Source organism: Cydia pomonella, chromosome 1, assembly GCF_033807575.1.
Source record: "Cydia pomonella isolate Wapato2018A chromosome 1, ilCydPomo1, whole genome shotgun sequence".
Classification (NCBI taxonomy): domain Eukaryota; kingdom Metazoa; phylum Arthropoda; class Insecta; order Lepidoptera; family Tortricidae; genus Cydia; species Cydia pomonella.
In genome coordinates, this window is record NC_084703.1 from 35,682,430 (window position 1) to 35,708,587 (window position 26,158).

At 37.9% G+C, this 26,158-nt stretch overlaps 1 protein-coding gene across 1 annotated transcript; it reads right to left on the reverse strand.

Annotated features, from left to right (window-relative positions):
• Positions 1–40: 40 nt before the first annotated feature.
• On the reverse strand, positions 41–25,941 carry LOC133521290 (uncharacterized). The gene is made up of 9 exons (XM_061856168.1): positions 25,555–25,941; positions 21,724–21,870; positions 18,613–18,708; positions 17,153–17,269; positions 13,783–13,858; positions 12,964–13,027; positions 10,466–10,576; positions 9,636–9,700; positions 41–7,282 (listed from the first exon to the last, which is right to left on the reverse strand). Exons 1-9 carry the CDS (start codon positions 25,836–25,838, stop codon positions 4,133–4,135), a joined length of 4,110 nt encoding a protein of 1,369 aa, XP_061712152.1. The 5' UTR covers positions 25,839–25,941; the 3' UTR covers positions 41–4,132.
• Positions 25,942–26,158: the final 217 nt, after the last annotated feature.

Genomic DNA, 26,158 nt, shown 5'->3' on the forward strand with positions numbered 1-26,158 from the left:
AAGATTAATACTCATACAAAACTGATTAAAAAAACTGATAATAAATACTATCATATCATTTATTATCACTGCATAGCAAATGGTGTAAGTCAACATCCATAAAGACTAATTAACAACATGGATATCTTCACTTAAATTTAACATTTAATTATAATTGAATAATTATACTAACACTTGTTATCTTATAAATAAAAACAATAACTAACAGAACAACATAATAAGAGTACATAGAAATAAACAGTGCCTACCAATACATCTATAAAATAATGTTAATTTCAGATTTACATAATCATCTTTTATTCTAAAAACAAAATCTCCATCATACGACTGAACCTTGTAGATATAATGTAAGGTATGTACGGCCAACCCGTCTACATCGCGGCGGGACGGCATTTATGGAATCTGATTATATCTCACAAATTCATTGGAACACAAATTAATTTATAAAATATGTGAATTCAGTGTAGGGCCACTCTAAGGACGCGAGCAGGATCAACCCTACATCTATGATATTAATAAGTTGATAAGCTATTGTTTCGTACCCCGTGAAAAGTGTACAATTAAATGTAGAGTCTGGTTACTTTTGAAAAAATCGTATCTCACTCGAGTGTAACAATTGAAAATTTCCTTTTTCATAAAGCTCGCATAACGGTTAAACAGTTTTATCTAAATTAGGTGGGTGATCGATCATGATTGTAGAGAATTAAATCTTTACTTAACAAAACGATAAAAAACGGGAAAAAGGTTTTGTTATTTCAATTACACGACCTACTAACTTTTATGTTGGTCCTGCTCTGCTCGCGCCTCATGAATGTATGTAGATCTTATGTGAATAGAACAGATGAATGTACATTCATGTACACCCTGCTAGCGAGAAGTCTCGCATACCGTGATGTGCGACGGCGTGCGAGCGAGACAGCACTATAGACGTATATCCATCTCGCTCGCACATCAAATAGTCATCTTTTCGTTTTAAAGGTCTTACCATTATTATTAACTAACACAAACGGGACTTAATCGCGTATTAAGTTTTATTTTATTTTATTTAAAACTTAATACGCTAAGTCCCGTTTGTGTTAGTTAATAATGTGTAATAATCGTTAAATTTTAAATCAGTGTCTTACATTATGTTGGTACATTAATTATTACTTAGGTACTCAAAATACAATGTGAGATGTCATCGTTTTAAAATAATCATTAAAAATACGTGTAAGTATTTATTAAAAAACATGTTGACACAGGCTAGGCCAAACTAAACATTTTCAATTAAAAACAATAAATAGTATAAAATCCTCATGTATGATACTAAAACAATAAACACTGCACAATCCTAGGAAGAATATTGATAAACATTATGCTTTAAACTTATTAAACATGTTTAAATGTAAAACTATGGTGTACAACAAATAGACACATCACACTTAGGTATGCAATGCACTCCTAATTATTAACATCCATAATGAAGATGAATTCTGGTCATTCAAATTTGTACTCAAAAATGCGTACATGAATTTTATATATATTGTGAAATAGAATTAATGAATACTTTGTAACATGATTGCTTGTGATTTTCTGTGCGACGTACAAAAATATATAGTAAGGCCAGTCCAGACGGGAATAATTTGTCGCTGACCTGATTAGTTGTCTGATCAAATCAGGTGGTGCGGACGCAAACTCCACTTTGGCTAGCCGATTATGACTGATACTACCGATAAAATAAATGGAGGTGCGGAGTGCAGACGCAAGAATACCAAATTGTAGTGCTAGTATTCGCGTTTAGGGGCATTTTTTTTTAATTTAGAGCGCTCAAATATCACCATAAATCTTAAATTGGTGATTAAGTTGGAGATTGGCGCCAATTTCTTTTTTGATCGAATCGGTGGATCTTCATCCCGTCTCGACTGGCCTGTACACTATGTACTACAAGACTAATTTAGAGTGTGGTCAAATAGGACGGTTTTGATTACAAACAAGTGAAGGGTTGTTTTCTACAGCCCACCAACCACTTACAATGGGATCATACTTAATCACGAAAAGAGGATGGGTTTCAGAACCTATTATAAAAGAATTAGGCGTATGATGGATATTCCTACAGCTTTGGATGTGTGTGAATTTCCCATATTATAACAATAATGACGATGAACGTTTAAACACTCATATTTACATGACAACTCTTAGTTTGTCTTATGTTAAAATGTTCAACAATGTTGAGGATAATGATAACATAATACCTAAATGTTACTTAATAAAATATACATCTTAGCTTAAACATTAGGTACTAGCTGAATTTGGTAAGATTTATACCAAATTGGAATAATAACACTGATCACTGAGGTTGTCCGTCACGGGCTCCTCCTCGAGACAACGGTAGCCAAAGTTAATTACTTCGTGTTCAAAATATCTACAAGCTTTAAACAGTCTTCGGTTTCACTTACATTATACATCCCTGTCGAATCAGTGTGTCATATTTTGTACTAAGTTTTATTTAACAAACGACAAAGCTATCAAAAAGTACATATTTTATACCGTTATATCAGGCACAGATGAGGGCATTTATTTGTTACAATGTTAGATATCTTGCATGTGTGCCTAATACAAAGAAATTCGTAGCACCCACACAAAACATGTACTATGTATAAATAGGCCGCATAACATACATTCATTGTTATAGAACACAAACTTCAAGCCGGCCAGAACAAATATACAGATGCTAATGAAACTTACATCTTGCCAATAAGTATGTATTGCAATTCAATGCATGTCATCAATGTCATAATCTACACCTACTACGCGACTGTATAGCTGTACAGTTAGCATCAATAGTAGCGGATGAATCAACGTGCCAAAAGTATCTTCCATCCTCGAATGATTTTCCAAATAGTGATATATTTCTACAGTTTCCGCTCAAAAGTATTTGCTAAGCTATTAGATAATGTAATATAGTTTTGGTCTGATACGCTACTTTTGATGCTGACCGTACAGTATTTAGTAATTCGTATTACCCTTTTCGCAACTCATACCTACCACATATTGCACCAAAAACACGACTCAAAACAAAATGTCTGGCCGGCATTTACCAGCAACTAATGCATAATATTGGTCACTTTTTAAGCTCACGGCAGCCATAATGGCAGAATATTTTTTTTTTTCTGCATTTCATGCAGTTAATTGTATGTAGGTATACGTATTTAGTATATCAAGTAAAATTCCTATGTGATAATAAAATATATTAAATCTTTGTGCTAACTTACAATAAATTCATTTTTTATAAACTATATACTATTCATAGTATCAATAAACCAATTGGTTATAATTTCCTAAGCGTGCTCAGCACGCATTGGTCTGTGTAGATACTTGCTAATTAAACAAACGAAGTACAGCAAACGTGAATTTGGTCGTCGAACGCGTTTTGTTACTCTACAAAGTACATATTTCGTTGTTTGTTATTTAAATCGAGCATTTGTGATGACGTGAGCGTGTGGAAGGTATGACGGTAAAGTAACCGATATTTTTAAAATCTTCAGGTTACTTTACGAGAGGACAACTGTGTTTTTTATTCAACGGGAGAGAGCAATTTTATTTCTATATCGTCACCGGTACACAATGTATACATACATTTGTGACACCCTCGGGGCACCTTAAAATGTTTTGTAGTCAGCATTTACTCAATAATTAAAGAGTGCCTCTGTAAAACAATCATTTAAATATATGTTTAAGTAGCAGCTACTACTACTGTAAGTAGTAGCTGTACATTAGTTTGTTATAATTATAATACACGCGGTATAATAGGGATCGACTTGTCTTTTTAAAATCGACCAGCACGTGTGTGAAATGTTACAAAATATTTTCACAGAATCAAAGGCGGGCTATGGGTATCAATTAGATTAGTGTCAACACAGATAGTTCGGTTAACAACTAATGCTTGTTTATCACAATCTCACTGTAAATTTATTGACTCAATGTTTTGGGAGCGTACCGTGCGATCCATCGATTATAAAACTTATTAGCAGTTAACCTTCACTGAAGGCATACGAGGTCATTGTACACATTAGAGATACGCAACTCTTCAATATTTGTACAAATATAAAGCGGGCCTAGATTTATATACATCCTGCGCGGCGGTGAGGGGTGACTAGAGGTCGACGTAGGGCGGGCCGTCGATCTTGTCCAGGTCGGCCAGCAGCTCGGCGGCGGGCGTGAGCGGCTCCAACATGTCCATCTCGTGCAGCGGCGAGCCCAGCGCCTCGCCCTCCAGTGTGCCGCTGCCCGCGCTCGCGCCGCCCAGCGCGCCGCACACCTCCACCGAGTTGCCGTTGATGAGGAAGTCGCGGTTGCTGTAGCTGAACACGCTGCGGTCCTCCGCTAGCTGCGGCGTCGACGGCACCGACTTGGAAGAAATCCCATTTGACGCGGCGGAGTAGTCGCTCGGCCCGAACAATTCGCGAGGGCGACGTGAATCTATTTGCAAATTTGGCGCCGCTCGTTTGAAAGGTAACGGAGTACTCGGAACTGAACGTGATGTATAGTATTTATTTTTGTCCGTTACCAACTCTGACAAGTCGAATTCGATGCTGTGCGCCCGTTTCAAAAAATCCTCGACGTTGTCAGTTGAAGCCGAGGTGTCTTCCGGGTAAGAATGGTTAAAATGGTTAGCTAATTGGCCGGGAGACTGGTTGAGTAGTTCCCCGTCGCCGGGGATGAGCGAGTTCAACTGTTCGTCCGACAGAATCTGCTGCTCCGGCAACGGGTCGCAACCGTTGCTCAAAGGATTAGCGGAACTTAGAAGGTTTTGAGCGGCTGTCGAATTAAGTACATTGTTACTACTGTCTATGGCGTCATATATTTTATCCAGCGTCTCCGGATTGAGACCTGCTTTAGATATGTCGCAAGTATCGGCTAGAGAGCCAAAGTCGCAGAACTCATTGGGCACTGGAGTGGGCGGCACGGAACCAACGGGCGTGTGTATATAGGATGCGAGCGGACCGCCCACGCCCGGCTTCAGCGGCACCGACTGGGAGCGGAAGCATGCCTCCGGGTCCGCTCGGTAACTCCCCAGTGACTCCTGGAAGAATTGACTCACCTCGCTCGACAGAGGGTCCGCCGACAGAGGCTGAGCCATGTCTCCATTTATACCGTCTCGAAACTGTACATTCGGAAGAAAATTTAAATGTAGATTGCTGGAGCCGTTCGACACGCTCGCGTTACACTGGAACATGTGGCTCTTATATTGTGATGTCAATATGTTGGGCGAAGGAGGCGCCGACATGGGCTGACAATATTTGACGTTAGGCCCGCATAAGGATGTTTTAGGAAAAAACTTTTGATCGTTCGGAATAGCAAACGGCTTGGAATCTCCGACGCCCAACGATAACGGGTTTCTTCTCTTCCTCCCGTTGAGCTTGGGTATGGGTCGGGGACAGAGTCGGGAGCGCGGCACCGGCGTGTTGCGCGGACTAACGAAGGGGCTGGCGGCCGTGCTGTGTGAGATAGGCGAAGTCTGCAGCGACCCGCCCATCATCGCGGGCTTGCTCATCTTTGACGGGCTGTGCCCTCTCTGGACGAACCCGACCGGAGATTTAGTATGAAAATTTCCGGGAGAGTGGCAGCCGTCCGAGATGGGAACGAAGTCATACTGCTGCGTCCTTGTAGTTGGACTTTGAGGTACATTATGACTGTTTCCGTTGTAGAGATGATTTCCCGCCGCCGTCGATACCTGACCTGGACCGCCAGGATTTGTGTAGGGCATAGCGGTTCCGTTACCGTTAGTGATCGTTGCACAATGTTTGCGACTGTTCGATTCGGCGGTCGAAGTCGATCCGTTCATGGTCACAATACCAGTATTTATGACTGGTTTGAAAGCCCCTTCCGTGACTACGGACTTAGCAACGTTAACGACGGGATCGCGTACGTTTTCTCGAGGCAGCTGAATTTCCTTATTCGATGGAAGGTTCTGAGAACTGGACCCGCTTTGGTTCTTTAGATTTTTCGCAAGTAACTCCCGCAGCTGAGATATTTTTTCATTTTTACCTTGACTATGATCGTCTTGCGGGTCCAGGCCTGTGTCTAAAAAAGCAGCAGCATCAGCACAAGAGGGCGCGGGCGGCGGCGGGGGCGGGGGCGGCTCGCCGTCGCGCTGGTGGAAGTACTGCAGCAGCTCCTCCTCATGCTCCTGGCTATTGCCCTCGTTTAGGTAGTCGTCCAGCGCGTGCTTGTCGATGTTGCAAATGCTGATCACGCGTTCTCTGTTCAGTATTTCAGAGTGTTTCTCTTCACATATCATGCCCGTCTTGATGTTTATCCCGTCCAAGCCGCAGCAGGAGTCAGGAGTGGCCGACCGCTCTGGTGAATCGGTCCCGTCCGTAGAGGTCCTTTTCGTTCTGATGATCCGTTCTAGTGCAGGTTTCCGTATTTTGCTGCGCTCACACTTAGGCGTCGGAGCCTTCACCGACCGTGTCGGACTCGCCGCCTCCTGTTGCTCCCGGGCCAGCGCCGCGGCGGTGCTTTTGGACCGGCTCGATACGTTTTTTGGATCCTCTAAAAAAGCAACCTCTGAACGACTTGACGATTCCGCTCCGGTCCCGGAAGCGGAGGTGGAGGCGGCAAGCGCCTGCCGCGCGGCACCTAGCTTACCGCCCAGAATCTCGGCGGCTCGCATTTTCTTCGGCAGGTATTCGGTCCTGGGAGAATCCTCCGGAGCGTGCGCGGGAGGCCCCGCGGGCGGCGCTCGACTGTCGGCCGGCGAAGGCCGAGGCGAACCCGCCCGCGTCTCACTCTGGTATGTCTCCAGTATCAGCTTTTTGCCCGGCAGGTGAAGACGCACGGGCGCCGGCGGCGGCTCGGGCGGCCGTCGGCGCTGCCACTCCGTGCGCTCAGTGGACAAGTCGAGAGAAGCGTCGCTGCTGAGGTTGATTGGGAGGTTGTGAGTCGCGTCCGCCGGTAGAGTGAGGTCGCGCGGGGCGTAGGGTGGCTCGAACACGTAGGCGTCGGGCCGGTAGTCGTGGCCGGGAATGGCGGGGTGGGGCGCGGGCGGCGGGTGCGCGCGCGGCGGGGCGGCGTACGGCGGGAAGGAAGGCGGGCGCGCCTCGTACATGTAGGCGGGCTGATAGTGATAGGGGGGCTCGGCGGCGGGCTCGCTTTCGTGCTTAACGGCAGCGTGCGCGGTGTGCACGGGAGGCGCGTGCCCGCCGCGCGCGCCGTGCGCCGTGTACGATGTGGACGGTGGCGACTCGCTGGATAATTCCACACCTTTGTTCTTCTTCGGTCGACCTGGTGTACCTTGCGTCTACAAATGAAAATGCAACCGTTTACGTACGTAACTACACTGTCTCTCATAAATTATTTTCGAACAGATGCTGCTTTAAAGCCTTTCAGAAACGTAGTAAGGCGTAGGCGTAAACGTTATGTTATAAGTAACGACCTCGAGTCAGGTACAAACAAGTTTCAACTACAGACAAATTATTTTCCCCCGGGCGATAACTCGTGAATAAGGGGGTGTTACTGCAATGTTCTGCTGCCAGAGCGCAGCACTAGCTCATATTGTTAACCACAACTCAACTAATACATACTATGCCTTAAACAGTTTTTTTGTTAAGTTTTCCCTATAACTTTGATGCATCAAGGAGGTTTGTTTAAAGAGAGTCTACCGAGAAACGCGAAAACCGAAATTTCATTATCTGCTTCTTTTTCTCTCGAATGTGCAAGAGTGATAGAACGGCAGGTTTTTCGTATTTCGCGGTAGGCCCTGAATATGTGCTAGTAGCGCCCTAGTTATTCCAGAACTGAATGATGTAGAACTGATGTAGAAACTGGATACAGTTAATACAGTTAGGTGCAAAACTGTCCCAATAGTAGTAGCATCTTAGTAGAATGTGGAGAAGTTGATATCGATCAAGGGTACACGACTATTATACATAAATATATATTCCCTGAAATTAGTTACACATCCGCCTAACAAATGATACACTTGGCATTGGTCCTTTTTTTCTAATTTATGATCAGAAACTTGAAAATATAACATTATTATTTTTCCAATAGTTTTAGTTACTTTAGAGGCTGAATCCTCTGATAGAGGCAACTCTATTAGAGGATTCAGCCTCTATAAAATGACGTTATAACTGTTTGAATCTGGAACATAGTGTTGTAGTTATTACAGAGTAACAGTCCACTGTAACATTGACCTAACAACCATTTCCTATGACTATTTACATTGGTACACTTTTGCTCTGAACTATATGTCACCAAAAGGTAACTTCATAATTCATAAATATGCCCCATTCAAACAATTCCGTGATAAATTTGTAGAGACTGGATTTTTTAATTTTGTTAGGTTCCTTATTTAGAGTTGCTATAATAGGAGAAACTGAAAAAAATGGATAAAATTAAAATAACGAATTTTCTAGGTTTCGACCCCAAATTACAAAAAACCGGTAAATGTCAAGTATATTATTTGTTAGGCGGATTTGCAGCGACTTTCAAGAAGTACTGTTATGTGTTAAACATGTACATTTTCCTTTGATCGAAATCAATTTCTCCACATCATAAGATGCTACTATTGGGACAGATTTGCACCTAACTGTAATTAAGCCAAAATTCTTTTTAATGCCTAGTAATTTGTTCCTCTTCAAATTGAAATCAATTTTTAACGAAAATCTGTAGGTAACTTATGAGAAAATTACACTTACTTTAAAATTTAATACAATTCTTACATATAATACATAACATATAATAAATTTATTTTACCTTACGTCAACTGTTATACTGTAGGTAACTCTGTTATTATTACCACTGCGTCACCATTATGCCCCAAATATGTAATAGCTTAATTATTATAAAATGTAATACAATACAGTAACATTTATTCAAAATAACTACATGGACTCCAAAGTTTCTTGTTGTTTACCAATAACCAATGCTCTTCCTGCATTTATTTTTTCAAATAAAATATAAGGTTTTAGTAAAGTAACGCAGTTGTTGGGAGAACCATTTTTTTTTTAATGTGGGCATAAATAATATAGTTATCCTGAAAACAGCGCTGCAGCGAGATATACTATTATATAAAACATTATAAATATTCTGGATGAATATAAAAAAGTAATGAAATGTTATCTTTTATTAACTTTTTTGTCCATCGTAAAAAATTTTTTTACACAATTTCTATTAAGAATTAAAAAGTATTTTGGCCCAGTTTTTTTTTTATGTCTGCTTTACCCACTGAGTTATTGACAGTAATTTAAAATAGTGAGTGATTTGTACAGGATTTACGAGTACATGCATGAAACATTTTAAATATCTGAAAATGATAATAAGAACCTCATTTTTAAGGAGCCCTTTTGTTGGAAAATATTCTTAATCAATCAAAACTCACAACAGTATTTGGCTAAAATATTGCCATAGTTAGCATAAATTGAATTTATTGAAAACATCTATTTTTCTACAAGTTTGGGAAGCTATCGTTCCCCATTCCACCACCGGAATGGTAGCTAGCTTTTATGAGGTTTCATGTTTTATAAGTCGCTAGCTCGCGATCCATAATAACATTTGCGTCAATATACGAGCCCCAATGCAGAAGAGTTCTGCTACGAGTACCTACTTGTGATATGTATCTCGTAATAGTAAAAAAAATAAAGAATGCTAACCTGCAGTTTCCGTTTTAGTTGTTTCATCAATTGTCTGTTCGTTGAGTCCTCCGAAGATCCTGGCACTGGAAAAAAATGGAGATTTGCAAGAAGTCTAGGTATACCAAAATGTTTATTTCAATACAAGTTTATTTCGCCGATTGTACTATCTTCAAATTTCAGCCTGTCCATCATTTATATACCACAGAATAGTAAATTAATCACGGCATCTATTTAAAATTTATTTACCTAATTTAGTAAAACAAAACAAGGATCACGACGAATTGAGAACCTGCTCCTTCGAAATCTTGTAGGCGGTTCAGTAACATAGCTTGGGTAGGTAGTTGTGACGTACCGTGCGACGGGGCGAGGGGCGGCGGCGAGTGACTTCCTCCGACACTACGTTCCACGACAGTTCCAACATGCTGGACAACATGCCTGTCCGAGTAACGTACACGGTGCTATGTAGAGCTATTGTGGTGACGGGGCCAGGGGCGACGGGGTGTGGCTCCCGCCGACGCCACGTTGCACGACAGGTCCAACATGCTGGACAACATGCCTGTCCGAGTAACGTACACGGTGCTATGTAGAGCTATTGTGGTGATGGGGCCAGGGGCGACGGGGTGTGGCTCCCGCCGACGCCACGTTGCACGACAGGTCCAACATGCTGGACAACATGCCTGTCCGAGTAACGTACACGGTGCTATGTAGAGCTATTGTGGTGATGGGGCCAGGGGCGACGGGGTGTGGCTCCCGCCGACGCCACGTTGCACGACAGGTCCAACATGCTGGACAACATGCCTTTCGGAGCAACGTTCACGGTGCTATGTAGGGTTAATGTAGTGACATACCGTGCGACGGGGCGAGGGGCGGTGGGGTGTGGCTGGGCGGCGCTGGCACACGTGACGCTCCCGCCGACGCCACATGCCGAGACAGCTCCAACATGCTCGACAACTTTATGCCTGTTCGAGCAAAACTCACAAAGTTATGTTATGTACAACCCGTCAGGTTAAAAGCAAAACTCACTAATTACCACTTAAATTCATAGCCATAATGAACCATATTACTACTTCAATAAGGTTGATTTTTGTTTAATTATTATTTAGTAATTAGTGAGTTTTTCTTGTCACCTGACGCAACCAACAGCAGAAATGCAAAGCGAGCGAGGAGTTCACAATTAACCGAACCCATCTCTATAGTAAAAATAAAGAGCGGGTGAAGTTTTTTTCTTTTTATTTATTTACAAACAAACAGGCTCGTGTTGTTACATAAGACAATAGTAATTACTAATATTGTAGATTTACAGATTCCTTAATTAAATTATGTAAACCTAAGAAATCAAAAATGAAAGTATATGATTTATTGATATAAATCGTTAATAACATAAACGGTGTATTAATAAACAGAAAACTTGCAGTTTTATTATAACAATATTATGGCTGTAGAATACATTTTAAAGATAATCGTTTGAATTTAAATAGTGTTTTCATGTATAATATGTACATTTTGAATTTTTACAAGCTTTTATTTAACTTGCCCTGTTAGTATGTATGGGACAAATATTGCAAGTTAAATTTGACCCATTTCCCGGTTTCCGATGAAGCTGAATATTTGCATACATATGTAAGTCGGGTGACAATGCAATATTATGGTACCATCAAGCTGATCTGATGATGGAGACAGGAGGTAACCATAGGAACTCTGTGATAAAACAACGCAACCTAATTGTGTTTGTGGTTTTTAGAATTGTCTTGGTGAGTATTAGTTGCCTTTGAAAAAAAAAAGTACAGCGATAAAAGCTTGTACCAAAAATGAACTTATTTTGTCATAGAGCCTGCACGCTCTCCGAATGAAAGCGTTTTACTAGTATGCATATGAAGTACGACTACTACGGACGGAGGATATGAATGAGGGTGTTTTTCTACAAGCTCGCTCACAACGCCCGGGTACTCTAAACGAAAGCGAGTGTATTAACGAAGGGGCGTCGATGACGTTATTTATAACTTTGTACAGGATGAAGACATCAATACGTTCGCGACGAGAACTTAATAAAGTACTATTTTCTACTCGTCGATTGTCATGCTAGAATTAAAATTTCACCAAACTGTAATTGGGTACTTTTCATGTATAGGCTCCCAATCCAACTATAATATTCATTTCGAAACAGTTTAGTCAACTATAATGAGCCTGACCAATTACAGCTCGCCGCGGTCAAGAAGACGAAACAAAACGATAGCTCAAATTATTTATTTATTTTAGGTTGTATAGTAGAAACAATTACTTCATAAGTCATAAACGCACATGTGCCATTCTTAATATATCAACATCCATAGACTACGAAAACCGCTTAGCGTTGCTTGTTTAGGCTACGGTGGCCAAAATTGAAAAAAAAATCGAATTTACCAAGGAGCCTCCAGGCCTCATGAGTTACGAAAAGATGTTGTTGACCAACCCACCGGGCCCCGGCGGCCAGAGCGCGTACGAGTACGAAGATATCGCGCACAATCATTTCATGATGGAAATACTTGTAGCGCGTGAAGGTTATTTTGAAAACTTCACCCGCTTAGCTACTTCTGCTGCTGACTACAATAGGGTTGTTTCTAATTGAGTTTTTTTGTTGTTGTTACATGTATATTGATTTATTGAAAGTGCTATCATTAGGCCTACTTGAGAGAATACATTCCTTCGAACTATACATAAATTACATTGATTCACAGTAATTAAGGAGGTAGTTTCACTGTGACGTCACCATCGTTATCTTATACTACTCGTAACTATGTATATAGTTAGTATGTAAGGTACCTGACCCATGTAAGGACCAGCGCCTAACAAAGCCCACTTTTAAAATATTAGGTCCCTTGTACAAAAATATTAAAACTTGTTTTCTAAATCAAAGATACTAAATATGAATACGTCAATGATCCAATAAACGATTTAATTTTTTTTTCCTAAAATTCATAGTTATATTTCGTCTAAAGGTAAATAAGGTGGGTAAAATAAACTACATGGGTTAGTAGTTAGGGTTAGTAACAAATAGTTTTTGACATTTTACAAAGAACAGTCGATTTGTTTGATCAGCATACTATCTTATCAATGGATGGTCCGTGAACTAGTGATTAATACTTATGTTGAGCATTACTAGAGGTGAACGACTTCTACGATCCCCTTCTACGTGCTTCTGCTGCTTAAGCTTATGACCAAGGTGGCCTTGCTGGTTTCCAATATTGAACAGGGTGATTTGCCCCTAAACCATCAACGCCCCAACAGCATATTTGTGCAATTAGGTGGCTAGGCGCTTATACACTTAAAGGGCAAACTTACATTAACACTGGAAATTTATAATGCTTACCTAATTTACTTTCCGCCCAGTCAAGCACAGTCCGCTCGGTGTCTCTCGATGGATCACGCAACCCCTGGAACAGATTTTTTAATTATATATTTTAAACACAAGCATTCGTAAAAAAACATATTACATTTGTTGTCACAATGTACAGAATCAAAGAGAAGTTACAAATAGACCCGAGGTTCATTGTTAGGTATACACAATGTTAACAAAAACTGTAGGTAAAAATAAACAACGTATAATAAGAATAACGTACTCGTATAATCGGACAATAAAACAGGCCACCTTGAATAGAAATTGCTACACAAAAAGTACTTAAGACCATTTTCCATTCTCTAGCTGTACATCGAAAAATGAATAATTTTATACAAAGAGTTTACGTTTAACTGTCATTTTTAGACGAGACATCGAATTACCTATTAAAAGGATCAATATCGGACAAATCTTTATTAAGGAAACTGGGAACTTGTCTGAAAAAAGTATGACTAGAATATTTTTTTTCCAGAAACGCACACATGTAATAAAGATCTAGCTCGTAAGAAGTGACGCGGACAACGAAAAGTCACTAGTATAGGAATCTGTTTCTCTCTCTCTCTTTGATCTGATTTCTTGGTGACGTGTGTGATTGATTGAGTATCGAATGGACTGGTTTAAGGAGATTTATTCGAACATTTATTAGATGTTAAGCAAAAACTTAAAGTATTTACTATTTGCCTTATTAGGCTTATAACACACTTCCGGTAGCAAATTCGGCAACGCGCTGCTAGTTGGTGAGACTATTTACTTAAGGTATTCAAATAAGGGAACTGTTCAGAAATACCATACCTTCGATGATTCACCCAAATCTGGTAACTGTGGAACTTCCAACTTAATCTTTTTTCTAAGGCCAGCATAGCAATACCTGCAATTCATATGTTACATCACTTAAACAAATAATTATTGGCAGCTCTTTAACTTTTATTAACATGTGGTCTACCGTGCACCGACTTAAACAAGCATTAACTAGAAGTTTCAATCATAACAACGATCTTTACATTGAATAGTACTGTATTATTATTGTGTTAAAATGCCTTTCGTTGTCCTGTTTTATTTGTCCTCAAAAAAGGTGACGGAGTGAAGCTTTTTGTATGGGGTGAAATTGGGTTTTTAATTTTTCTCAAAAGAATTATAATTTACAGCTAGAAATACATGCAATAGCACTGAAGTTTTATTTATTTATTTGATAAAAGACAAAAATAGAAGCGTGACGTGAGTGGTCAGACACAAGACAACGAAAAGAATTTTGACCCAACTATCGTCAAAATAATAAAATAAAGAAAACTAGAAAGCAAAAGGCATATCACTTAAAAAACTTTCTGCGGTACATATTATATTTTGCCATTGTAATGGGCGTACATATTCGCATAGCGTCTTTGTTTGTATTAAACACAGGTATATTATAGCATAGCTCTTGTATGGGTTTAATATTCCGAGAGTGAAACGCGTAACAAACCATAAAGTATTTATGGCACCTACTTGTAACGCATCAGTTGTTTTTAGCATATATACGTTATGCTAGGGTTACGAATCTGAGTATATCAAAAAATTACATTATATTATTTTAATATTTCTATTTATACAGGATGTAACAAAAATAGTGGGGGATCCGTTTAAAGGCATATTCGGTATCGTGTTCTGATTAGGAAAAAGTTAAAGAAAACCGGCCAACTCTCATTCAAAAGCTAAAAAAATTTCGCGTATTTTTTTTTCTCATCGCATATGACTTTAAACGGATGCCCACTATTTATGTTACATCCTGTATATTATTAGTTGCCAAGCGAACCCAAGCTTCCATGAGATGAGATGGAAGATGATGATATATTATTATAATTATGTATATGTCATTTTATGTGTATTACCAACCTAACAATACAGTGAAGCCAAGCTTATTTATGCATTCTTGCACAGACTTAATTCAGTTACTTTCTTGTAAATAATAAATAAGGTTGTAAAGTTGAAGGCTGAGAGGAAGTTTAATATCAATAACATAAAATGAAAATCTCGCTCTTAAAGTGCACCTAGATATTCTAATATAGATAATAGAGGATGATATAGCGTAAGCGTTGTGTTGTAATGTATTTACAATAGTTGACAATAATATGCAAATATAATTAACGAGTCATTAACTACTACTAAGGAATCGCTGAGCAAGTTTTTGAGATGATAAAATTTTATAAATGCAAGCATGAGAATGGATCGCTCGCAGTAACGTAAGTTTAAACCAACACACGGATAATGTTAGTATATAAAATTTTATTTTATTCGCTTTGCGGCATGCAGTTGATTCAAAAATATCTAGTATACGGGCTATTAAAACATAATAGTTCGCAAGAGCTACAGATCAGTGTGCTTCTATTTTTCTGATTTTTATCAGACTAAGGGCCGTCCTCAATGACACCACCGGAATTTTAATGGTCGTTATTATAAATTCAGATATTGTCCATGGTCAATGTTTTGTGTATAGAAAACACAAATAATATAAAACTGAAAACCAGGTGCCTGAATATAATGCGGGCCATAATTTCAGCCCGTTTGGAATGCGCCTTAGGCTGCGTTTCACCCAAAGATGTGTTGCGAGGGATGTATTTTTAAAACCAATAGAATCGCTTCATTTGTTTTCCTCGCTCAGCGTGCAGTGATTCTATTGGTTCTGAAAAACGCAGCCTTAGTCTACATATAATAACTCCTTGTCAGTGAGCAAAAATATATTTATATGCATTTTAATATTTCTAATAAACTGTATGCATGTATGCCTTTATCAAAAAGTAATTAGTACTAGAAGAGGAATAACATTTTGGAAAAAATCGTGCTTTGTATTTGGCAGCTAAAGCAGTTGTCATTGTTCAGACATTGAACGTCAAATATACATTAAAATTTTTCGCGTTATTATACATATTACAAATGAGTAAAATGCAAAATTGTAAATATATTTGTAACGTCGATTGCACGGCCTCGGCCTCGTTCATTATTCAGTTACCTGTAGAAAACATTAATTATTGATTGTATAAAATGCGCAAAGTTTGACAGCGGAGAAAGACAGCGCCACGCCATATAATTTGTGGTAACTAAATGTCAAGCGTGAACTTTTGGCAACCAGAGTTACCGCATAACGTAGGGAGCCGTAGAGTGCCATCTACATTTTGACAGGCAGTCGAATTCGAAGCAGGCATTTGTGTAAGATTTTACACACATAATACAATCGACGAACCTATGCCATAACAATTTAGAAAATAACTTGTAAATCGGAATACTGCATAAGTATGTATAATACAAAAACGGAAATCCTATTACGGTATAATTATCGTTACGATACATGGTACATTTACACACATAATACAATCGACGAACCTATGCCATAACAATTTAGAAAATAACTTGGAAATCGGAATACTGCATAAGCATGTATAATACAAAAACGCAAATCCTATTACGGTATAATTATCGTTACGATACATGGTACATAAAATGGTACATGGTACTTATAATGAATGGATAGCAATTGACCATCTCGCTGTGCTCAGTTATCTGTTTTGTCACTATATACAATCAGTCTAATACAAAATGTCTAGTGAATAATGAGCGATAAGAACTAAAAAAAGCAACCAATGTCTCATCAGTCTCATCAATAAATGCCAGTGGAATGCCTAAAACACAAATTAAATACTTGGCCGTTGAAGGGCACAAATCTAATCATTAATAGAAGTCCGTCTGTACTGGAAATATTTTTTTTATACTGTTTGTTTCAGACTCAAATGTTATAGATTTTGGTAAAAAAATATCTATTTTCTAGCGAGCCGATTTTGACGTCCGTCACATATATTGTGCATGTAGTAAAAGCAATTAAACGACATCAATTATAGTACACATTGCGAGACAAACTCATATCATTAAAAAAAATACAAGCCAAAACTCGCTGGGGGCAGATTCACTTAGCTTATCCAGGCATGACCTTTGTTATTCATCCGCAATTTCGATGGCAACGCAATAATGAGGAAGCATGGAGTTGGTCCGATGATAGCGATAGTAGTCGGAATATAGTCAAATGGACTCCTCGAGTTTTAGCTCATTAGAAAGGTCTTAAGGAGATGATAGACGTGCAAAGGACATGAAGTACAGTCAGCAATAAAAGCGTTGTCTAAATTGTCTTTAACGTTACCTTGAGTTTCCGCGCGTTCCTAGTCGTCTGGGTCGCACACTCGGATACACTTGCTTCATCACTTTGCCAAAATCAGCTGTAGAAAGTGGCTTCATGTTGCTACTCATGCAATGCGCTCTGAAAACATAAAAAAAAAAAACATGTTTATTAGTTATTTAAGTAAAAGATACCCCCCCCCCCCTTTACCCCCTTATTCATAAAACTATACGAACCTGAATTAGTTAAATTATTTTTTATCCGTTTCCTTCAAATACACAAGTCAAAATGACAGATAAAGACCATCGATTTACAGCTAATTCAGGCTTGTAATGCCATTATTATTAAATATATTATTATACTAAAAACTTCTTGTTGGTGAAGCTTTTTAATGTAGCATCTATATTAGAGTCCGTCTAACTTTGTACCGATTATTATAGGACAAAGCGAGGGAGTGTCATTATAAGTCATATTTCCATTGAAATTTGACATTAATGATGACATTGCCACACTTTGTCATTGCAAATGCCATGCCAAGTCATCTTGGTCCGACTCTAACCTAATCAAATGAAGACGACGCATTGTAAATTTTGGCATCAGTAGGCAAATACGACCAACAGCAAATTCACTACACGCGAAGAATCGGGATGTGCGCGGGTTTTGGGAAGCAAGCACGCAAGCATGTGCCGCATTTTTAGATTTTATTGTTTAACGATGCGTCACCGTAAGAACTACCAAACCTTAATCTAGTCTGACGTATCTAAGTGAATCAAATGTGACTGTCTATGAAATGGTCCTCGTTGTCGTTGGCGCTTACGTCATTGTTAATAGCCGGGTCCACACAGATCGAGCATACGCGCGAGGCATTTCCTCACGCACAAACCGACCAGTGTAGACGTGCCTCAGCCGAGGCGGCGCGCTCGGGCGAAGAAATCGCACGCGCCGCCTCGGCCGAGGCAAGTCTATACTGGCCGGTTTGTGCGTGAGGAAATTGCCTCGCACGTACGTGCTCGCTCGCTCACTTTGTGTGGACCTGCCTAATGACGCTGAAACACAAAAGCGAAGACGCGCGACTTATACGCCAACAAGGTCCCGTTTCATAATGATATAACAAATATATTTGCAAATGATTTGGAAATGTTATCGTTTGATCAAAAGTAGTTTAGTATATCTATTTTAATAAATGAATAATTGCAAGTTTTACTCTTGACTGTACTAAGTTCCTTTTAAACATACCACATAACTGAGACAGTTTGTGAGAAGTTATAAATAAATAGCAACATACAAACTGACCTTATGCGTCAGTAACCTTAAGGCTTGTGTTGTGTTGTGGGTACTCGATGGTGATATACATAATATATAGATAGAAAACATCCATAACTCGGGAACAAATATTTTTGATAAACACACAAATCATTTGGTACTATTAAATAAAGTAGCCCCTTTAAAATGTTACGGAGTAAATGGGAGTGGTCAACACTTACATGTATTCATCATACACATCCTGCTTGGGCAGGGAGACATCGGGATCTACTTCCAAATGCGTTTGTATCCATGTTACAGTCTGCTGGAGTTCGGCCCTGTCAAATTATTCATTAAATTAGTAATAAACTAAATAAATTTGTATTACTAAATGGCACTATAATTGTAGGGACAACAAGAGAACAAATGGAAAATTTTCCTAGAGATTTCGAGGTTTGTCCTATTTCTATAGAGTCCATTTCTCATACAAGTCGAGCAAGGCCTGGAAACCGGTTAAATTTCCAAACCGTTATCATGTACTTGACGCAAGAACTTTTAATTTCGGTTTCGGTCGTAAAACCGTTATTTGTAAACCGGTTTTTATGAGAACATTTCTTGTCAAATTAAGCGGTTTAGAACAATATATAAAAACCGTTTTCTTCCTATCTCGGTGTCTATGTTTTCGTGACACACCACCAGGTCGGCCGGCCGTCTCGTCACTCGTCGAATAAGCCGGTTTTTGTAGGTTACAATAAAGTTTTAAAACGTTCGCGTTCTTATAAGTTCGGAAGAAAACCGATATTTTATAAACCGGTTCCGAGCCTTGAAGTCGAGTCTTTACGTAGGCGTAATGAAATATATCATCAAACGATGATTCATCATACAAATAAAATTCAACGTAATTGTTTGTAATAACGGGTTATTGATGACTATTTAGTCATCTATAAAATGGGGTACATACAATACATACTCATGTACAAGTATGCACAAGAAGTGTAGTGAAACAATCCAACACCATGTATGAGAGCAACTAGCATGAATATGTTTACTCCAAAACACGAATACTGGTGATTAATTACATTTTTTTTACATACATTTTGTATTCCATTACCCGGTCATTCAGATCACCGGGGTCATTGTTCTCTATGGGTGTACCACAGGGATCAATATTGAGACCTTTCCTGTTCCTTATCTGCATAAATAACTTGCCATTGCATTTAAAGACCCACATGATATAGTATTATTTGCCGACGACACCTCACTTATTTTCAAATTCAAACGACAGCAACAAGCTGACAATGATGTGAACAATGCTATTTCTAAAGTAGTGAAGTGGTTTAATGTTAATAATTTATTGTTAAATGGGAAAAAGACTAATGTACATTCACGAGTAACTTAAGGCATGTGCAAACAAGTGTCATTGTGAAGGATGAGGAATTGGAATTAGTTGATAGGTAATAGTTTTTCTTGGTATAACTTTACCAAGGTTCTTGGTATTCTAAACGTGGGGTCCCCATATTGCTAATCTCTCGAATAAACTGAGTTCTGCAGTTTTGCAGTGAGCCAAATCCGTCAGTTACCAGAGGGCCTACCGCGAACCACGTTCGATGTTTTGCCTCCCTGTCACATGTACGAATTTACAAGTGCGACAGAGAGGCAACACGTCGAACGTGGTTCGCGGTAGGCCCTCAAATGTGAGCAAAGATCGTTTAGTTTATTTCGGTTACTTTCATAGCATTATGTCATATAGTATTGTACTATGGGGCCGTGCTTCAGAGACAAATAGCATTTTTGTGCTGCAGAAGAGGGCTATCCGAGCAATATGTAAAATTAACCATAGAGACTCACTTAGAGATAAGTTTTAGAAAATTAACAACATTACAGTGCACTGTAAATACATTTATGAGAATATTCTGTATGTACATAAAAATTTCTCTATTTTAGGAAAACTTAGACGATAATACGAGTGTTGATACTAAAAATAAAAATAAACTCGCAGTGCCCTTCATTCCACCCATAAAATAAAATAGAAAACTTGCACAGGAAGGGTTCCGTACCATTATCTATAGAAACGGTCACCCATCCAAGTACTGACCCCGCCCGACGTTGCTTAACTTCGGTAATTGGATGAGAACCTCGAGATTGGCAAGAAATATTTATTTTTTCTGTTTTTAGTATTTGTTGTTATAGCGGCAATAGAAATATATAATCTGTACAAATTTCAACCGGCTAACTATCACGGTTCATGAGATACAGCCTGGTGACAGACGGACGGACAGAGGAGTCTCAGTAATAGGATCCCGTTTGACCCTTTGGGTCCTAAAAATCATTCATGCTTGATTGTGTGAGATTTTGTAATAAATTTCTAAACAACATTACTGAATTGTTAATTAATACATTTAAGAATTATGTAAGCGTACATATACTTTTTACGCTTATTATAGCACACAAGACCACATGAATATTCTAGAAGCATACTTATACAATATTATTATAGAATTGGCCATCTTTTTGTGAAATTCTTGTTATTAAATTAAATCTGTATAACAATTAAATTACACCAATAAATAACTCTGATAATTAGCTTAAGATGATATATTTGTTTAAACTAAGTTTTTATATGTGTTTGTTGCTAGGCCTACATCAATAAATAATATTTGAAATTTGAACCAAGAGTAACTGTCACAATAAAATGAATATGTATTCTGAAACTGCGTTGTAAACGCAAATATATTAATGGTTGTACCCCAGACTTGAGGCCAATTGGAACAATAGAATAAAGTAGGCAAAAATAAAATATATTTTTTATATATTTGGTTACACTTAAGTTCTTTCAACTGTCCCTAATTATTTAACTGTCTATTTCTTTAAATAATCTTTTTTTAACTCCTGAAGTCCCAAAGATGTTTGCTTGAGGTTTTAAATTTAACATTGGTAATTTCCGAGGCAATTAGCAGAATTAAGAAGATTCACTTCACTTCTAAGACGATTGAATAAAGTGAAATAAGAACAATTATTCTTTTGTTTAAGTCTGTTTCATCATCATATCAGACGGAAGCAAGATGTAGATCTTCCTCAATAATCTCCATAAGAACTGGACATGAGCTACCCCTACCTCATCCAATGGTTCCCTACAATCTTAACAAAATATTTAGCCCTTCTTGTTGGGGGTCCTTTAAGCTTTGTCTATAAAGCCCCATGTTTGCTTGAAACCACCCCTAATCAAGATGTTGAAGTGGTGATAGGCTGATGAGATAACATTACTGGTTTAGCATATGAATTTATTAAAGAACATTAAAAAAAGAAATTACAACTACATATTTACGAATAAATGAAACAGTGAGCGGAATCACCTGGAGCCAAGTGGGTTTATTGGCTGCTTGAGTGGATCATGTGGCGGTATGCCGGTGGGCAGCCGCAAGTACAAGAGGAGCCTCTCTGCACCACTCAGAGATTCCACTTCCTCTAACAGCTGGGCAACTCGCTGTCTTCCTTCATGGCTGCAAAACAACCATAAAATTCGTAATTACTCTAACATATAAAGTATTTCTCTCCTCCTCTTTACATTATAAAGTCATTATTCTTAAATTATTAGCTTAATCCAGCAAATTAAAACAATATTTCCAAGACGAGCCAAGCAAAGCGCAAGGGCACTACCAACCTCATGTAGGAGTAGTTAGTCATTTTTTAAACCTCATTACATGGAAAATACCGTACAAAAAAAATCTACTTATATGATGTCAATAGTGAACTTTTTAAAGATGTTAAAGTTTTAATTAATATTTCTACGCCGATGCATGCCGGCAGAATATGCTGACCTAAAACCCTCTACTAACCAACATTGTACCATATTCTCAGAAATAAATGATTGATTGATTGATTGATTGATTAATTTCATAGCTCTTATTAGTATTTTCATTTATTAATATCTATAAAACCCCGATTTCGTCACTGTCTCGCTCACTGATGATTAATTTATAGATGTATCCTGAAGTCATACAGTTTCAAGTGAAATGTTGCCAAAACATAACCATAAGGCTCTCACTAGCCAAGCTACTGTCACATGGGCGTAAGGTGAAATATGTATTCACTGTTCATAAGGAATTTATTTACTGTTTGTATTGAATTAAAAAAATATTTTGTATCTTATCTACACAAGGCTCTCTTTTTAGGGTTCCGTAGCCAAATGGCAAAAAACGGAACCCTTATAGATTCGTCATATCCGTCTGTCTGTCCGATTATGTCACCGCCACTTTTTTCCGAAACTATAAGAGCTATACTGTTCAAACTTGGTAAGTAGATGTATTCTATGAACCGCATTAGGATTTTTACACAAAAATAGAAAAAAAAAAACAATAAATTTTGGGGGTTCCCCATACTTAGAACTGAAACTCAAAAAATCTTTTTTCATCAATTCCATACGTGTGGGGTATCTATGGATAGGTCTTTAATGATATTGAGGTTTCTAATATTATTTTTTTCTAAACTGAATAGTTTGCGCGAGAGACACTTCCAAAGTGGTAAAATGTGTCCCCCCTCCCCCCGTAACTTCTAAAATAACAGAATGAAAAATCTAAAAAAAATATATGATATACATTGCCATGCAAACTTCCACCAAAGATTGGTTTGAACGAGATCTAGTAAGTGGTTTTTTTTTAATACGTCATAAAATTAAAAAAAAAAAATCTTTCATCAAACCCATACGTGTGGGGTATCTATGGATAGTTCTTCAAAAATGATATTTAGGTTTCTAATATCATTTGTTTCTAAACTGAATAGTTTGCGCGAGAGACACTTCCAAAGTGAAATATATTGTGTCCCCCCCCCCCCTGTAACTTCTAAAATAACAGAATGAAAAATCTAAAAAAAATATATGATATACATTACCATGAAAACTTCCACCGAAAATTGGTTTGAACGAGATCTAGTAAGTAGTTTTTTTTTAATACGTCATAAAATTAAAAAAAATTTTTTTTTCATTAAACCCATACGTGGGGGGCATCTATGGATAAGTCTTCAAAAATGATATTTAGGTTCCTAATATCATTTTATTCTAAACTGAATAGTTTGCGCGAGAGACACTTCCAAAGTGAAAAAATATGTCCCCCCCCCTGTAACTTCTAAAATAACAGAATGAAAAATCTAAAAAAAATATATGATATACATTACCATGCAAACTTCCACCGAAAATTGGTTTGAACGAGATCTAGTAAGTAGTTTTTTTAATACGTCATAAATGGTACGGAACCCTTCATGGGCGAGTCTAACTCGCACTTGGCCGCTTTTTTCTATTATGAAATAGTAATCCATGATTTTGAATCATTTGCTACTGGTCGCTCAATATTGCTCTAGAATTTGACATCTCATACAATATTTAAAAAAAAAAAACATTAATCCATCAAGAACAAAAATTACCAGTTTATGTTTTATTTAGTTGTAACTAAATAGGAAATAATGTTATTAACCCTTAAAAAGCCTCCAGGTAAAAAAAAATCTTCGGTCAAGTCATTTCATACATTTAAGTATTGCAGAATAGTTACACTTTGAGCAACCTCTAAATAATGTTTGATCATTCTCAAATTTGGTTTATACAATTTTTATATGTTTTGTTCATTACTTTTTGTTGTTTTCTTGTAGGAAGGGCTTTCCCTGGCCTTTGTCAACCCACATATTTTGACTAAGTTAAGTTTGTGAAGGGCTTGTAGAGTTTGGGCATGTAGACATAGAAGCTTGGCTCTACATGAGATCTGATAAGTTTTTTACATTGCAATCCTTATGGTCTTTGCAACATTTTACATGAAAATATTTTGGTAATATATATTACGGAAATTTTATATTAATATGATTGTGAAAATGAAACATGGGAATACAATAGTCAAAAAGAATTATTTTTGTTACAAAATAGTACACAACTTTTCTCATTCTTTGATATCCTAGTCTCTCTCTCAACTCAAGTAATTAAATCCATAATAATAGACATCTGTGCTCATCATGCACACTAATATCAAAAGGGTAGAATGGTTGTAGCAAAAATTAAAGGTCATAGGGAAAGAAAGAAGTGTAGAATGTGTTTATATGAACTGATATTTTGATAATTTGTATACAACAGGTCCACAAATTTATACCGAATACATAGGCCTGTTGTAGACATTGTTGTTGCAAGACGCCAGAAACTGGACCTTGTTACATGAGTATGTCCAGTCTTGTATGTGACTACCAATAGCTACAATTGTCAGGCAAAAACACCAGATGTCTGCAACCAGCCTAAGGCAGAGAATACAACTTGTAGTGTTGTTGGAACAGGTATGCTCACTAAGGCAGCTCTAAATTCTACAGCAAGACACAGCTTACTTCTTTCAAAAGAGAATTACAAAAAAAATAAAACATGTGAAGGAAGTGTCCATACAAGATTAGGAATCCCTGCATTAAGGTATTATTAAACTCAATAGGTGGATCTACACAGAGCGAGAATACGCGCGAGGCAATTTCCACGCGCACAAAACGGCCGAGGAAGCGCGCTCGGGCGAGGAAGACGTGCGTGCCACCTCAGCCGAGGCAAGTCTATACTGGACGTTTTGTGCACGAGGAAATTGCCTCGCACATATGCTTGCTCTGTATGGATCCGCCTAATTATTAAAAACAACTAGTAATTGCATATAAACAATGACATCTGACATTTTGATGTTAAATATTAATGAAATAACCATTCAGCTCCAAATGTAAATTTGTGTGACCTAAAACTAGCTCAATTATTGAATTTAATTACACTTAATAATACTACATAGGTGGAGCTAAACCACTAGTAACATAATAGTTTTTAAAAGAAACCAATTATCTCAAAAATACCTATATCTGTAAACAAGTATTTCCTATTTAATTCTACAATATGTCAGAAAGCACTATTGTAAATTTTTGTTTTAAAAAATTGTGTTTCCAGATCTGACAGCAATTATGATGGTCTAAGAACATATTAAATTACTTTCTCATGGAAATATTTTAATTTTTGTTTTTTACAAGTAGTTAATTTCTGTTTATTACTACTATTTAAATATTTCTATTTTATTTCGTTTATAATTATGATGATTTTTAAAATAATGATTTCTGAGATAACTAAACATTGGCCACTAGATAGTTGAGCCCAACGCCTAAAAATGAAGAATGATGTTATGTTAAAGTTAGATCACCTGAGGGTGTTCTCGATAAATTGTTGCATGGAAGCTATTTTTTCAGAGTCCATTCTGGGCTCTTTGCTCCTGGAGGGCCCGGCAGCAGGATCCGTAGCAATTGATGGTCCCGGATCTTCGTTTGAAGCGGAAATACTATCTTTATCGTAAGACGCAGTTTGCGTATGTTTTGGATGGTTGACATTTTCTTGATGAAGTTTCGCGTCATCCACTAGTTCTCTTTCGGATTTAACATTTTTCACACCATCTTTAGCCCAAGGTTGAAATGGAGCTGTGCTATCCATTTTAACCCACGTAGGATATAAAAATAATATTACTGCTTTTCATATTGTACATTTTCTTATCTGATAAATGCGTAACAAAACTCCATCTTGACATTTGATCAGCTGTGCGGTGAGGTGGAGCGAAGGGGGGGGGGACTAAGTTTTTTTTTAAATATTTGGTAGCAAAGGCAACATGTTATCAGACAAACAATATACTTAAAAATTTCCGAAATTCAATTCATTTTTTAGTAATTTGTTATCGGACTTATCGTGATATGGAAGTAAACTCTATCAAACACACCCACTTTGTCAGTAGAAAAAGGCACGAAATTTAGTTTTCT